Here is a 13,004-nt window from a genome sequence, read left to right as displayed (position 1 = left end):
TCCACTTCTTACTTTTGCAGTGTATTGTTTAGGTATGTGTTCGTGTTAAGATTTGCATAGATGTTTAACTTCTTTATTGTCAAATTCAGAGAGCAGCTATATTGGATTGATGTGGCAAAAACAAAGAACCCTGCTAGATGAGCATTTTGTAGGTAGAACACCCCTTGCCATATGGTTTAATGAGCAATTTAGGTGTAGAAATGTGTGCACTTAATAGAAACGTGGTACAAGCTTCCTGACTTGAATCCAATTTTGGATAGCCTATTCCCTCTCCTCCACAAAGTTCAAGTATTTGTTACTCAGTTCCAGCTTCAATTCCTCTGACATGAGTTTAAGAGAAATGGATGGCTTAATTTTATTTGAATGTATATCTAATACATAGATCTTCGGCAGTTCATTTTTCACAAGTTCAAGTTTAACATGTCCAAAAGCAAACTACTTATAGTTCACATTTCTCCCTTTACAAAATGAACTAGTTCAGTTTGGTTATACTGTATACAAGTTCATCCAAATGATCCATGGCAATTTTTTTCAGCATACATAATGAGTTGTACTAATATTTATGCCCTCAGGCTTAAAATCTAATGTTTTCATGTATGTGTTGGGTTTCTATACCACCTTTTCTGTAAGGAGCTCAAGGTGGCATGCATGGTTCATCCCCTTCTTGATTTTATTCTCACATCGACTCGGTGTGGTATGAGAAAAAGTAACTGTCCCAAGGTCACCCAGTGAGCTTCTTGACTGAGTGGGGATTTGAACCCAGGTCTCCGTGGTCCAGTGCTATCCACTACACCACACTGGTGTAAGCAACACTGGAGCAGCTGCTCTTTCACTGCTGATACATGAAGCCAAGTCTCCCTGTCTGGAGTGGCCCTTGGTCAATGGATTGGGCCAGGCTGTGTGTCCCTTTAGCACTTGCAGTCCCAGAGTAACTGGCAATTGGAGTAGAGTGAACTTTCTGGCAGAGAGGAGGAAAGACTGTTATTTCACAGGCTGATGGATGTTGCCAGCTTGATTTCCCCCTTATTGTGATATTCTTCTTGGGAAGCATGGGGTGTAACCACCCAGTGACCCATGGTCTCCTGATTTATTTTTGTAGTAGATCATTGTGTTGGGTTTGCTCCTGAAATAGAAACCTGAGTTCCAAAATTCATTGAACTATGCTGAATCTTCATAGTTGGCACTTTCGAGAATAAATTTATTTCTGTGCTTCCCTCCTGGCTTTTACATTGGGTATAAATACCTTCCTGCTAACATTTCACTCTTGAGGTCCATTTATGTGTGTACTGAAGGACATTGAATATGTGTATCTAGCATATAACTTGTACTACGTATCATACTGCTATTGCAGTGATAGATGACAAAAGTTATATAATAGGTGTACTTAATCTTTTTAGTTCAAATTACTATCCTTAATAAAAAATATTAATACTATGTGGATTGAATTATTTCATGGTCAAGCTGATGTGCAGATAACTAATAATTCTGAGATTTGCAATAATGCCATTCTTACCCTTGGAAAGACTAAACTTAATTTTTGGAATGACTTTTCAATTAACTTGAATAGACTGTGCTGTGAAATGTAATCCAGTCACTGTAAGTGACTATAGCCAAGCTAAAATTTCAGGGTGGGTGGCAAGAGTACATACACTATGTTCCACAGCTAGTGTCAAAACCTGGAGGTGAGAGAAACTGTGTGCATGCCTCTGTCATAAGTGTAAGCATATTGGATGGCCTTTGACATGGTGCCTGCAGAAATAGGACCATGTAGGGAAGCGACAAAGCACTTGATGCGGGGATGCATATCTGGGTATGGAATTTTAGGCAGTGTGCCAGTGACATTGCATTGCAGGCACCAGTGACTGTCATGAATAACCAGGTGGCAGTTACCTCTCAGATATCAGTGCTGTCTAATGTTCATGGATGTTTTAGGATAGGTGGGGTTTTTTTTAAGCAAAGAAGGCATTGGGGCACAGTCACTGGTCCTTAAATAAGTGTCCTTTTTGTCAACACAAACAACTTGTTTTGGGGGGCGAGTTGCTTTTCCAACAGCCATATCTTGCCTGGAAAAACATTAAGCAAACACTGAGCTTTCAAAGTATGTAAAGTACTTGTTAGATGATGAATTAATGAGGACAATGTTGTAGGAAGTTGTGGTTACACTGAAGCTTGTAATTATTAAATATAGGTTGTTTCCCTTCAAAGGATATTGCTTACAGCTTAACAAAGGAATATGCATAATAACCACCACAAACAGAACAGGTAGAATGTTGCCAGTTAGCCACCTTCATGCTTTTGCTGCCACTTGTAAATGTGGGATTAATAAGGTTGCCTTCACTAGGAGGCTGGTCACTTCACAGGGATAAATGCTGCTGCCTTTTGAGGGGATTTTATATACAGTGCCACCATGCATTACCTGAAACTACCTGGTTGTAGCATGTTGATGCTATTGCTTACTGGTAAAATAACTATTCCTGCCATTTGTGGGTAGTTTTTGCAGTTGTAAGTTGCTGATGAAGATTTGAGCAAAGATGCTCTTAATGGATCAAGACTACTGAAGAAAGAGAGGTAGTAGAGGAACCAGCATAGGAACCAAAATACAGCAGACATTGCAATCAAACAATAGACACATATTTTGAAACTTCTCAGCATCTTTTACAAGTGATATTTTGCTGGGGGAGTGACTGTTGAGGACATATCTAATTAGAACTTGTGATAATCACCTTTTTCTAAGAAAAGGTTCTGTTCAGATGGGAGACTTTACTGTAATACTGCTTTATCACAGTTTATGAAGATCAGCTATCAATGAGAAGCTTATTTTGAAAAGTAGAAAATAATGTTCTCGCAGTATAAACCTTTAGGAACTTTCACTAACCTCCACAGGTGTTGTTAACAATCACAATGTAGTTTGGTAACCTACATATGTCAACCAAAGAATACCCAGTTTTTCCTCAAATGACTTTGTATCTTACTCATCTGATTCAGATTTTTATTGGGGAGAATCAACTTCTAGGAATTTTTTTTAATTAATCTGCAGGTGTTTGTTTTAAGCTTTATTAATCAAATGTACTAAAGTAAAGGTACTTACTTACTGCTTATTCTGAAAGAACTGCGTGCTTACAAAACTGATGCCTGCTTTTTGCGGGTGGGGGAGAGGCACGTTCATGCAGTATCAGTTTTGTGTTGGATCACATAGAAACTTGTGTATAGTTCAAGCACACAGTTCACATACTGTAACTGTTTTAAATTAAGTGTTCAAGTCCTGTATAATACACATCAGTTTTGTGTGATAAAGCCCCTTCTAAATTTTTATAGGTAGAAGAGTACAGGCAGTATGCACTCACAGACTATAGAAACCTTGCATATTGAGGAGCACTGCTGAAGTACCACTATTTCCTCCTTTCATTACCTGAATAATCCAGTAGTTTGAATGTTGCTGCTTAGCTTGGCATGCTTGCTAGAATCCTCTAACATGGCAAAAAGTGAATGTTGGTGGTCTTCCTTTCCAGACACTTGAGCAGAGAGACTGCATTTCTGCCACTAGTTATGTTGACTGCACTGCTACTGCTGTTTTGTGAATTGCTTTTCTTGTATTTGCTAAAGCCTACGCATTTAGCTATTGCTATAATTAAGGTCTCCTAATTATTTTCAACTAATCAGTTTACTACACTATATTCAGACAGTCATAATTATCTCTATTGGAAAAATCCAGAGTAGCAGCATTTATAAAGAAGGGTAGGGAGTTTACTAATGTTCAGAGTAATACTGCAAGAATTGATCAGTGAGTGATTTTTTATAAAAATAGATTGCTGAAACCTCTGGCTTTTTTTAACCCATTCACTTCCCAACAGATTGTCGATGAGCACCTCCGATGTCATAGTCCTTAAGTAAGCCTGAGCAAGAATTCGCTGGTGTCTGGCCAGGGTCAAATTGCTAATTGTGTGTTCTCTAAGCAAATGATGGGGAAGTTGAAGAGCAAATAACTATGTGCTTGGCTATTAAAAGCTGTCTTCTTTGATTTTTCCAGAGTTGTTTCGTTGGGCTAACTTTAAGTCAGTTTTGTTGGTGGTTCTTCTCATGGAAAAGATTGGGGGGGGGGGTCCATAGAATCCATAAACCTTTTAATCATTAGTTTAGTTGACTTGGAAAGAGAAACAAATTAGATAACGAGGAGTAGAATTTATAAGCTAGTTATTAAAATTAGAAGAAGAGAATGTTACTAATTTGGAATTATGGGTTGGCAGAGGAAATTAAATAAGAATCTATGCATTTCTTTCTACAGAGCATCTCAAAAGTGATTTTGCAATACAGTAGAAACATATGTAGAATTTCAGATCCCATGCAGATACTGACTGAGATAAAAGTCTCCACTTGGAAAGCTTTTTGAAAGGGGAAGTCTTCAACATATGGCAAAAAGACTACAGTGGAGCTTTCCAAACTGTGTGTTGCGACATGTTAGTGTGTCAGCTGCAGTGTGTAGGTGTGTTGCGCAAATGCTCACTGTGCTCCTTCCAGGGCTGGAAAGGGGTTAGTTTAACCTCTGGTTTGCTATTAAAACTGAATTGCTGTGTCATGAAATGATGCATGTCTATAAAGTGTATCACCAACATGAAAAGTTTGGAAATCTGGACTGTAGGATATGGGACTTTGAGCTCTGATTCATCTAGGGATGCCATTACACATTGCTGGTTCAGGTCAGATCTGTAACGCCCCCAAACATACAAAAATTTTGCAGGTTGCGGAAGAGTGTGCTTCTGGATAGCTTAATATTTTATAACATTTAATCACTGTATTACAGAATAGCTAACATTCATAAGGGCTGTTTCATAAATACCAATATCTGAATATTGTCTGGATAAGGTATGTAGCTCCCTCAAAGTAAAGTAGAGCAGACTTTGAAAACTCTGATTCCAGGTTTATTTAAGAATCCTATCCTTTATAAATGTCTACACTTGTATGGCAAAGGTCCAGTATCTGTACAGAAGTGGTTGAAAGAACAAATTAGAGAACACTCAACAGTTCATCTGAAATCCTCCTTCTGGAAAAACCTCTCACTAAAGTTAAGCCAATTTGTGTGATAAAAGAGCCATTTTCCCTAGTAGAAACTGGATATTGTTTTGTGTCATCTCTCCTATCATCCCCTTTCCATCACCACTGTTACTTTTTATTTGGACAGACACTGTTCAGCTGTTTATGGTGTGTGTAGTCCAAAAGTAATATATGTATTTAGCAAGTTTCTCTCTCTGGATTCCCTTTATTCAAGTTTTTACTGGTACCATTATCTTTCTTGCTCTGAACCAGTGATGTGGTATGGACAATTTTCCAAAACAGAACCTTTCCCATTTCATAAGTTCAATAGTAACAATGAACTGATGCCTATTATGAATATATACGTTAGGCTAGCTTGGCAGTTTCAAGGTTGTTAGCATCTCTTACTACTTTTGTTATCTTGTAATGGTCAGGGGTCCCTTTACCATTAATTATGTATTTATTTCATGTTGTAGGCAGTCTTGAGCATGGCTTGAATTATGGAAAGGCAGCATACAAGTAACATGTATCTATGTACCAAATGCAAGTAAAATAATTGTGGCAAATAAGAGCATTCTGTAGGGCACCATAACATTTTCCAATGCAAACTGATGTAATTTTTTCTAACTTGCATAGCATTTTTCTGGAAAACCACATCACTGTGTGGGAAGTGGGTACATTTGAGCAAGAATGACATCCTCAAGGCTCCATCCAGTAAACTGCATGGGGGGCAGTGTGTGACTGGATGAGTAATTCATATAATGGGAATATAAACCTACATTAGCATATATGGCTGAGGCAAAAATCTAAATTAAATAGATGCTTAGTTCATATTTTGCTGTGTTCAAAGGTTTGCTTTCACTTTATGCAATCAGGAGAATAGAATGCTGTCACATGCCAGTAGTGTATCTTAAGTTAGGGGATAAGACAAAGTTTAGAAATATTTATTAACCCATTTTTTTTTCCTTCCTTATGAATTGTTTAGATTGTACAGAACTCTGGGAAGGTGCTAGGCTTTGAAGTGTGGGAAATAAGATTGCTACTGGAATGTCCCCCGCTACTGGAATGTCAAACTTTTGTCCTGTACTTTGGCATTAGAACGGTCACTTTGTCTCTCTATGTGCTACCCGAACTTAATTGTTCACTTTGGATAGTTAAGCAAACTTCAGAACAATGAAACTTCAGCTTGGTTGCTATCCTTGCTGCTTAAAACAATTGGCCACAATTACTGGGAAGAAGTATACATTTTGTACAGGGAATTTACTGGAGCCACAATAATTTTGTTCTTATTTGGGCTCATCAACTTTTGACTGTCATAACTTTTACGGAAGAATTGTTAATAAGATTTCAGAACATGCTGTTGAGGAACAAATAAATAAACAGTGGTGCTTTTTCTAAATACTCTGCTGAAAGGCAATGAGCTGTGGTGTTCACTTGGCTGTGTTGAAAGCAAAGTTTGTTAGAATAATATTTCAGTGCTTTCTTCCAGTAGTCCTTACAACCATTTTTAGCAGTTGTGTGTAGGCTGATCTATATACATTTCAGCAAAGAGATCCATTATTTTAATATGCCTTTGCCAAGTGGGGCAGTACATTTGAGATGCTCAGCTGTTGAAAGCCCAGCAACCGTGTGGGCCCTTACAGATTGATGAACTTTCTCCTGCATTGTGCTGAGTCTTAGCCTGCTGTTTGGTGGAATTGTGATAGATGAAAAAGCAGCTGCTCTCATGTATCTACATATAAACCTCGTCACAACACCAGGGGACTGCATTCAAATAGTTTGCCCATTTTTGGCCTTGGTCATTGTTTTGTACTATTTTCTCTTCACTGCTTGAAGGGTACAGCGAATTTGGTTTTCATGTTGTAATGACAGAGCAGAAAAGAAAAAGTCTAGCTGGCTTATTGGCCTCTTTATTCTAAATAGAGAGTGGTGTTAGTTACCTACCTAAGACTCTGCCCAAGAGAACACTATAATTTTAACGTTGTGAGAAATGTTGCAGAAATTGTTTTTCTAAAAGAGTATAAAGCTACAAATAATATGTGCTTAATCCTCTGGTATGGTGTTTGTACATCAATGACCTAGCACATAGAAGTGGCAGACCTACCTCAGACCTAACTTCCTCACAGCGTCATTCTCTCCCTCATGCATGATTGCTGCCAGTTGCATAAGCAGTTCCTGTAGGAATTAGCATTTAGTCTGTGCATCCCTACAGTAAAACTAGAGGGACTATTGTGTAACAAGTCCACATATTCTGGCAGGATTAGTAATTACTGGCTGATGATGCAAGTATTTTCAGTACCCTGTTTTAGGGTTTTTGTCATGTGTTGGCAAAATAGCGTTTTATTAGTTCTTCCTTCGTGTGTGTGTGTGTGTGTGTGTGCGCGCGCGCTACTTTAGAAATGCTTATTAGATGAAATGTAGGCTAGTGCAAAAGATGTTGGATATGGCAATTTCCTGTCCAACATTAAAGAGCTATGCGGGTCAAACTCAAAGACTGAGGTCTTAGGGGGAACATCAGACACCCATGTCATAGTGCACACTCTTTAAAATATTATCAGTTTCAAAAGTGGTTTGCACTGATATTTGAGAAATCCCAAGTCCTATTGACTGTTCAAAACCAGTCAGATAGTATGGATTCTCCCAATTGTCAACATCTTTATGGGCAGATGGAGAATTCTCTGAGAATGTACAATAATGATGTTAACCGAAATAGATACTTCATTAAAGGTAACAGGGTTTAAACTACATGAGGAGAAATTGCACATAGCAAAATGTTCCTATAAACACTTGGGCAATGAGATACACTTCCAAAATAGGTTATGGAATTTCTAATTGTGGGAAGCTCTGAAAAATGGGTTAGCTTCCCTCATTTCAAAAGTGAAGTGAGAGATATTTTGAATAAATATATGGTTGATGTTTGCTTTTTCTGGTACTACTTGAAAAATATTTGCATTCATTAACGTCTGGTCAAACTCAATACTCTCCTCTTAATCCACAGTTGGTGACAAGGTTCCTGCTGACATAAGAATTACTTCTATAAAATCGACAACTCTGAGGGTAGACCAGTCAATTCTTACAGGTAAGTGTTTCTTGGCAGTAATGATCAGAAAATCTATTGGTTTTAAAAACAAATGGGAAACTGTCCTGATTACAGCAGCAACCTCAGTTTTTAACAGAACTCTTAGGCATCATTGTGGTGAATGAGAGCCATCAGTGTTACACTGGGTGCATGCCATACTTACTCAGTGGAAGCCATTAGTATATCTTGGCATTTGTTCCCTTCCAACTCTGCAATTCTTTGATTCTGTTATTCTTTCTTTAAACTAAAATATAGTACCCAAAATAGGAGGTTTGCTTAGAAGCTGGAGTGAACACAATCTTATCTGCTTCAATAATCTTAGCATGATCTATTTTAGAAAGGTATATTTCTGCTGCGTGGTGGAGTGAAGAACTTCACTCGTGTTTCAGGTTCCTTCTTGTCTGGACCAGGAATTGTGATTTATAACCAACTTCCTTAGAATCCTGGACAGACTAAGTAGAAGATAGAATTCTCATCTTTCACTGCTCTCCCCTCTGAACCACCAATATTTTTTTGTTTTCTTTTTTCTTTCCTTCATAATTTTTTATTAGTAACTTGCTTGAATAGCCAAATCTGTATATGTATACAAGAGAGCTGTATATTGTTTCATATGTAAGACATGGAACATACCATTCAGTGACTTGGCATTGGAAGGGAGGGAACAATGGAAATAAAGATTTAATATTGTACCACCCAATTGGTTTGAAGCTGACTTGTTAAACTAACCAGAGCTTGTTTTAAACCACAGTCCTTGGTCCAGATAGCATGACAAGCTAGATCCTGGAGGAAAATGAAAACTAAATTTCAGCTAATTTCTTCTTCCTATGCTGGTGGGGAGGGAGAGTGTACAAGCCCAAGGCTCCTCCTACATTTGTTCCAGATCATGCACAATGTGCTAAAGTTAATAATGGCTTAGTGTTACTTGTGAATGTTTCCAAAATCCAAATGTAATACATACATTTAATGCGGAATATCAGAATTGAACCTGTGGCATCTCCAGGGAGGGTTGTGGAAAACTCTTGTTTGAAATACTGGAGAGGCACTGCTAATCAGTAATCAGTGTAGATGTAACGGAGGTCAGTGGACCAGTGGTTTGACTTGGTATGCAGCAGCTTCCTGTGTTCCCTCATACAGACTCAGTTGGGTTTATCTTTTCCTAGTTAAAAGTCAGCCATCCATCTCTCTTCAGAAAGTTATATTTCAGCGGAAATGTTAGAGAGGGAACTCTTTGTACTGTGTCCTAGTTATGATTTTTATTTGCCAATTTAAAGGCTAGAGTAATGTGCTTGCTTTGTAGAATCTAGGTTAGATTAGATTCTCAACGGTTCTTGTCCAGATCACAAAAGGTACATGACAAGAGGCGTTCTGCATTTTTCCTCCTCTAATTTGATTCAGAGGCACTTGGTATAGGAAGAAATTACCTTTATGACAAAATCAGACACAAAATCTAAATTAGAAACTGGTTTCTGATCAACTGACTTGCCTTTTTTTGGTATATATGGAAGCTTCTTACATGTCCAGGCTTTGTCAATATTTCTCTATTTACATATGTTGAATGTCTTTCTCTAACTCTTAATTGGAGGATTTTCTTTTAACTTACCTAGACCATCTGTTATTGCCTGGTTTTCTCCTGGCAATTATTTGCATCAAAACTATTTTCAGGTGGTGTTGGTTTTTTAATGGCTACAGTAGGGTTGCCATATTTCAGAAAGTGAAAATCCGGACACAGAAGTTGTTGAACTTTTTTTTTTTTTTTTTTTTTGCAAAACCTAAAAAACAAAAAAATGTTTTTGAGATATTTTTAAGGAAATTTCCGGAAATCTAGACTTCTGAAACAGGCTGACATATCTCCACATTTTCCTGGACATCTGAGCATGATTTCCACCCAGACACTGTTTACGACTGCCGTATTCTGGTTATGTCCGGAAAATTCCAGGTGTATGGTAACCCTAGGTTACAGTTTTAGCGTAGTGGCTTTTTCTATTAAAAAAAATGCTTTTCATCTATGTAAACCTTGTATTATGATGTAATGGCTTTCACAGGTGATGTTCTGCAGATGCAAAAAGGTGGGAAATGGAGGCATTAATGTCTTACTAAAGCTGTAACCTTCATCTAGGTGAATCCGTGTCTGTAATTAAGCACACGGACCCTGTGCCTGATCCTCGTGCAGTGAACCAAGACAAGAAGAACATGCTCTTTTCTGTGAGTAAATGGGGATCTGTTTGTGCGTACTGATTATTAAAGGATTGTTCTGCCGTTTCTTGACTTACTTCCTATGGGTTCCCTCCCCCCCCCCCAAAAAAAAGTTAGCCATCACTCATTTTGTTTAGGGCAGCTCATGTTTAAAGAATTAGGAATATCTTGGACATCTAAATGGTAACCTTGTATGGAACTAAATGAGCCTTAAAAAACCTGATGCATATAAACACATTGTCTCGTCAATCATGGTAAACTTTGTTTAGCTACACTTGTACATGCAAGGCAAAAATGAAGAGCAGTAAAACAAGAAACCATTGGAAACACACAGTTGCCCAGGGGACGTGTTGGGCTTGTAATCCTAGGTTTTCAGGGTACATGTTGGAAAGGCAAGTGTGAGGGCTATGGTTATAAAGCAAGGTGTTTCTGTCATCTACCGGTTACTGCTAAGTGTTTTTTTGTAACTGGAATGCTATTTATTAAGAGAGCTTATCTTCCAAGTTTCACTGATACCCCAGTTTCTTTTTTTAAATCTCCTGTAATGTGCCTGGCAGAAAAGCTTAGAAAAAAGACTCAGCTTCTTTTTCATCTCCTCCAAGTCAGTTGCCACATTTGACCACAGGACGTCCTGTTCTTTGTTGCATTTGTTGGATGAGCATCACTTGAAGATGCAAAAAGTGTGCTTGACCACATGTCTGCCCAACTCTTGCCCATACTGGCAAGGCTGGTCTAAGGAAGTGGTCAATGCTTCTTTGTGGGAGGGAGTAGTACAATTACATTCTTCAAGAGAATGAATGTGAGGCCTTTGATGGATTTAAGAAAACAGTAGGTGAATGCTTTCTTGCATTCAAGCTCCCCCTACCCTAAGGTCACCCTGCAGGAGGCCATGATTTCATCTGCAAAGGAACCTTCATCTGGGATCTCCCTCCCACAAAGAAGCAATGACCACTACCGAGACCTGCTCAGTCTTTGTTTTCAGAAGATTGGTAAACTCTTGTTTCAGTGGGCCTCTGAGAGGTGCAGCCTTACTGGTTGTTAAGCAGGCACATGTTTTTCGGTGTTTCTGGAATCTTTGGGAGGGAGGTTCTTGGTAAACTGCTGCTCATTTGTCACTTCTATAAATATTGCTTTAATAGTCACTTTTACTTGATGCTTCTGTTTGGTTGGTGATTTTAATTTGATGGTAGCTACCTTCAGAACTCCGTAGAGTATAGCTCGCCTGGTGTATAACTGGCCAATAAATACTTAGAGGCCATGGGTCAAAGCCATCTGCCTCCTTGGAATGGGAGTAGTAATGAATCCATTCATGACTGGTGAGAAGATACACAAGAGAGGGATTAAATTCTTACAATGTTGGACACTCACTGTGATTGTTTTTTCAAAGCTGACCAAACTAGAGTGAGAGAGTAATTTATGGTCATAGTAGGGCACGTAGTACATACAAATACACATAAAATAGTATATTTTCAAAGTTCAAAGACAGAATGAAATCTGAAGTAACTTCCAGAATGCTGATAGCTGCCTTCATGTATTTTATGTTGCTGTTTACTCAAATTAGCCAAAATAAGACTACAAACCTTGCAGTTTGGCTATAAGGTATTGGTGGAAAATAGTATCTGAAAAAGCATAACCTAGCTTTTATGTGCCTAGTGATTAACCACAGTTCTCCAATTCCCTTTTAACTTCTTGATTTAGGGTACAAACATTGCTGCAGGGAAAGCTATGGGTGTGGTTGTGGCAACTGGCGTGAACACCGAAATTGGCAAAATTCGTGATGAAATGGTGGCTACTGAGCAGGAGAGGACCCCGCTTCAGCAGAAGCTGGACGAGTTTGGAGAGCAGCTGTCAAAGGTCATCTCCCTGATATGCATTGCGGTGTGGATAATCAACATCGGTCACTTCAATGATCCTGTCCATGGTGGCTCCTGGATTCGGGGTGCCATCTACTATTTCAAAATTGCTGTGGCACTTGCTGTGGCTGCAATCCCAGAGGGCCTGCCTGCTGTCATTACCACTTGCTTGGCTCTGGGTACTCGCCGAATGGCAAAGAAGAATGCTATTGTTCGAAGCCTGCCATCTGTGGAAACCCTGGGCTGCACTTCCGTAATCTGTTCAGACAAGACTGGAACTCTTACCACCAACCAGATGTCAGTTTGCAGGGTACGGTCAATTCACTTATCTAGTTTCTTCTTAACTTATGTAATTTGTCTGGGTTTCTGTCAGAACTATGAAATAGGCCAGTTTTAGTGTCAGTACAGCTCTGTCACCAAAGCCTGCTTCTAAGCCTTTATTTTATTAAAATGCGATTGCAGATGCTTTATCAGCAGAAAAATAGTTTAATTAGAAGGATAGTGCTTACCTCTTTGTAACTTGAATATTACTCTGTACATAAAGAGAAAAATACATGACTTGGTTTGAGACAAAACCTAACCAATGCCTATCCCTTGAATCTGTTCAGTTCCTGAGCTCAACTCTAGGAGAAAAGGTGCCTTGAGAATAACTTTCCTTCACCACTGATGCAGTCTTGATAGGGTGAAGATAAATGTGCCCCAGGAGAGATGGAAAAAGAAAATAAAACTTTTTGCTATTTATAGACTCTTCCCAAGTTGATGGCTTGGGAATTATTCTCCTTGTCACAGGTTTTTTAATGGGTTTATTACCCTCTTTAAAACAAAACAAAAACACCTCAAATTTTGAGCGA

At 38.6% G+C, this 13,004-nt stretch overlaps 1 protein-coding gene across 3 annotated transcripts in view; it reads left to right on the top strand.

Moving 5' to 3' along the window:
• ATP2A2 (ATPase sarcoplasmic/endoplasmic reticulum Ca2+ transporting 2) overlaps window positions 1-13,004 on the top strand; it is a 54,225-nt gene that overhangs the window by 21,376 nt on the left and 19,845 nt on the right. For all 3 annotated transcript variants that reach the window (XR_014558994.1, XM_083717011.1, XM_083717010.1), the window contains exons 6-8: window positions 8,027-8,107; window positions 10,224-10,309; window positions 11,999-12,463. Coding sequence is in view for 2 of the 3 variants with exons in the window: in XM_083717011.1 (XP_083573137.1) it covers window positions 8,027-8,107; window positions 10,224-10,309; window positions 11,999-12,463 (632 nt within the window). In the remaining variant the exon portion in view is untranslated. The remainder of the gene's footprint in view (window positions 1-8,026; window positions 8,108-10,223; window positions 10,310-11,998; window positions 12,464-13,004) is intronic.

The sequence above is a fragment of the Podarcis gaigeae genome (genome assembly GCF_964106915.1).
Source record: "Podarcis gaigeae genome assembly, chromosome: 16".
Lineage (NCBI taxonomy): Eukaryota > Metazoa > Chordata > Lepidosauria > Squamata > Lacertidae > Podarcis > Podarcis gaigeae.
Note: the sequence above shows the minus strand (reverse complement) of the source record. Positions and strands in the feature narration are given on the sequence as shown.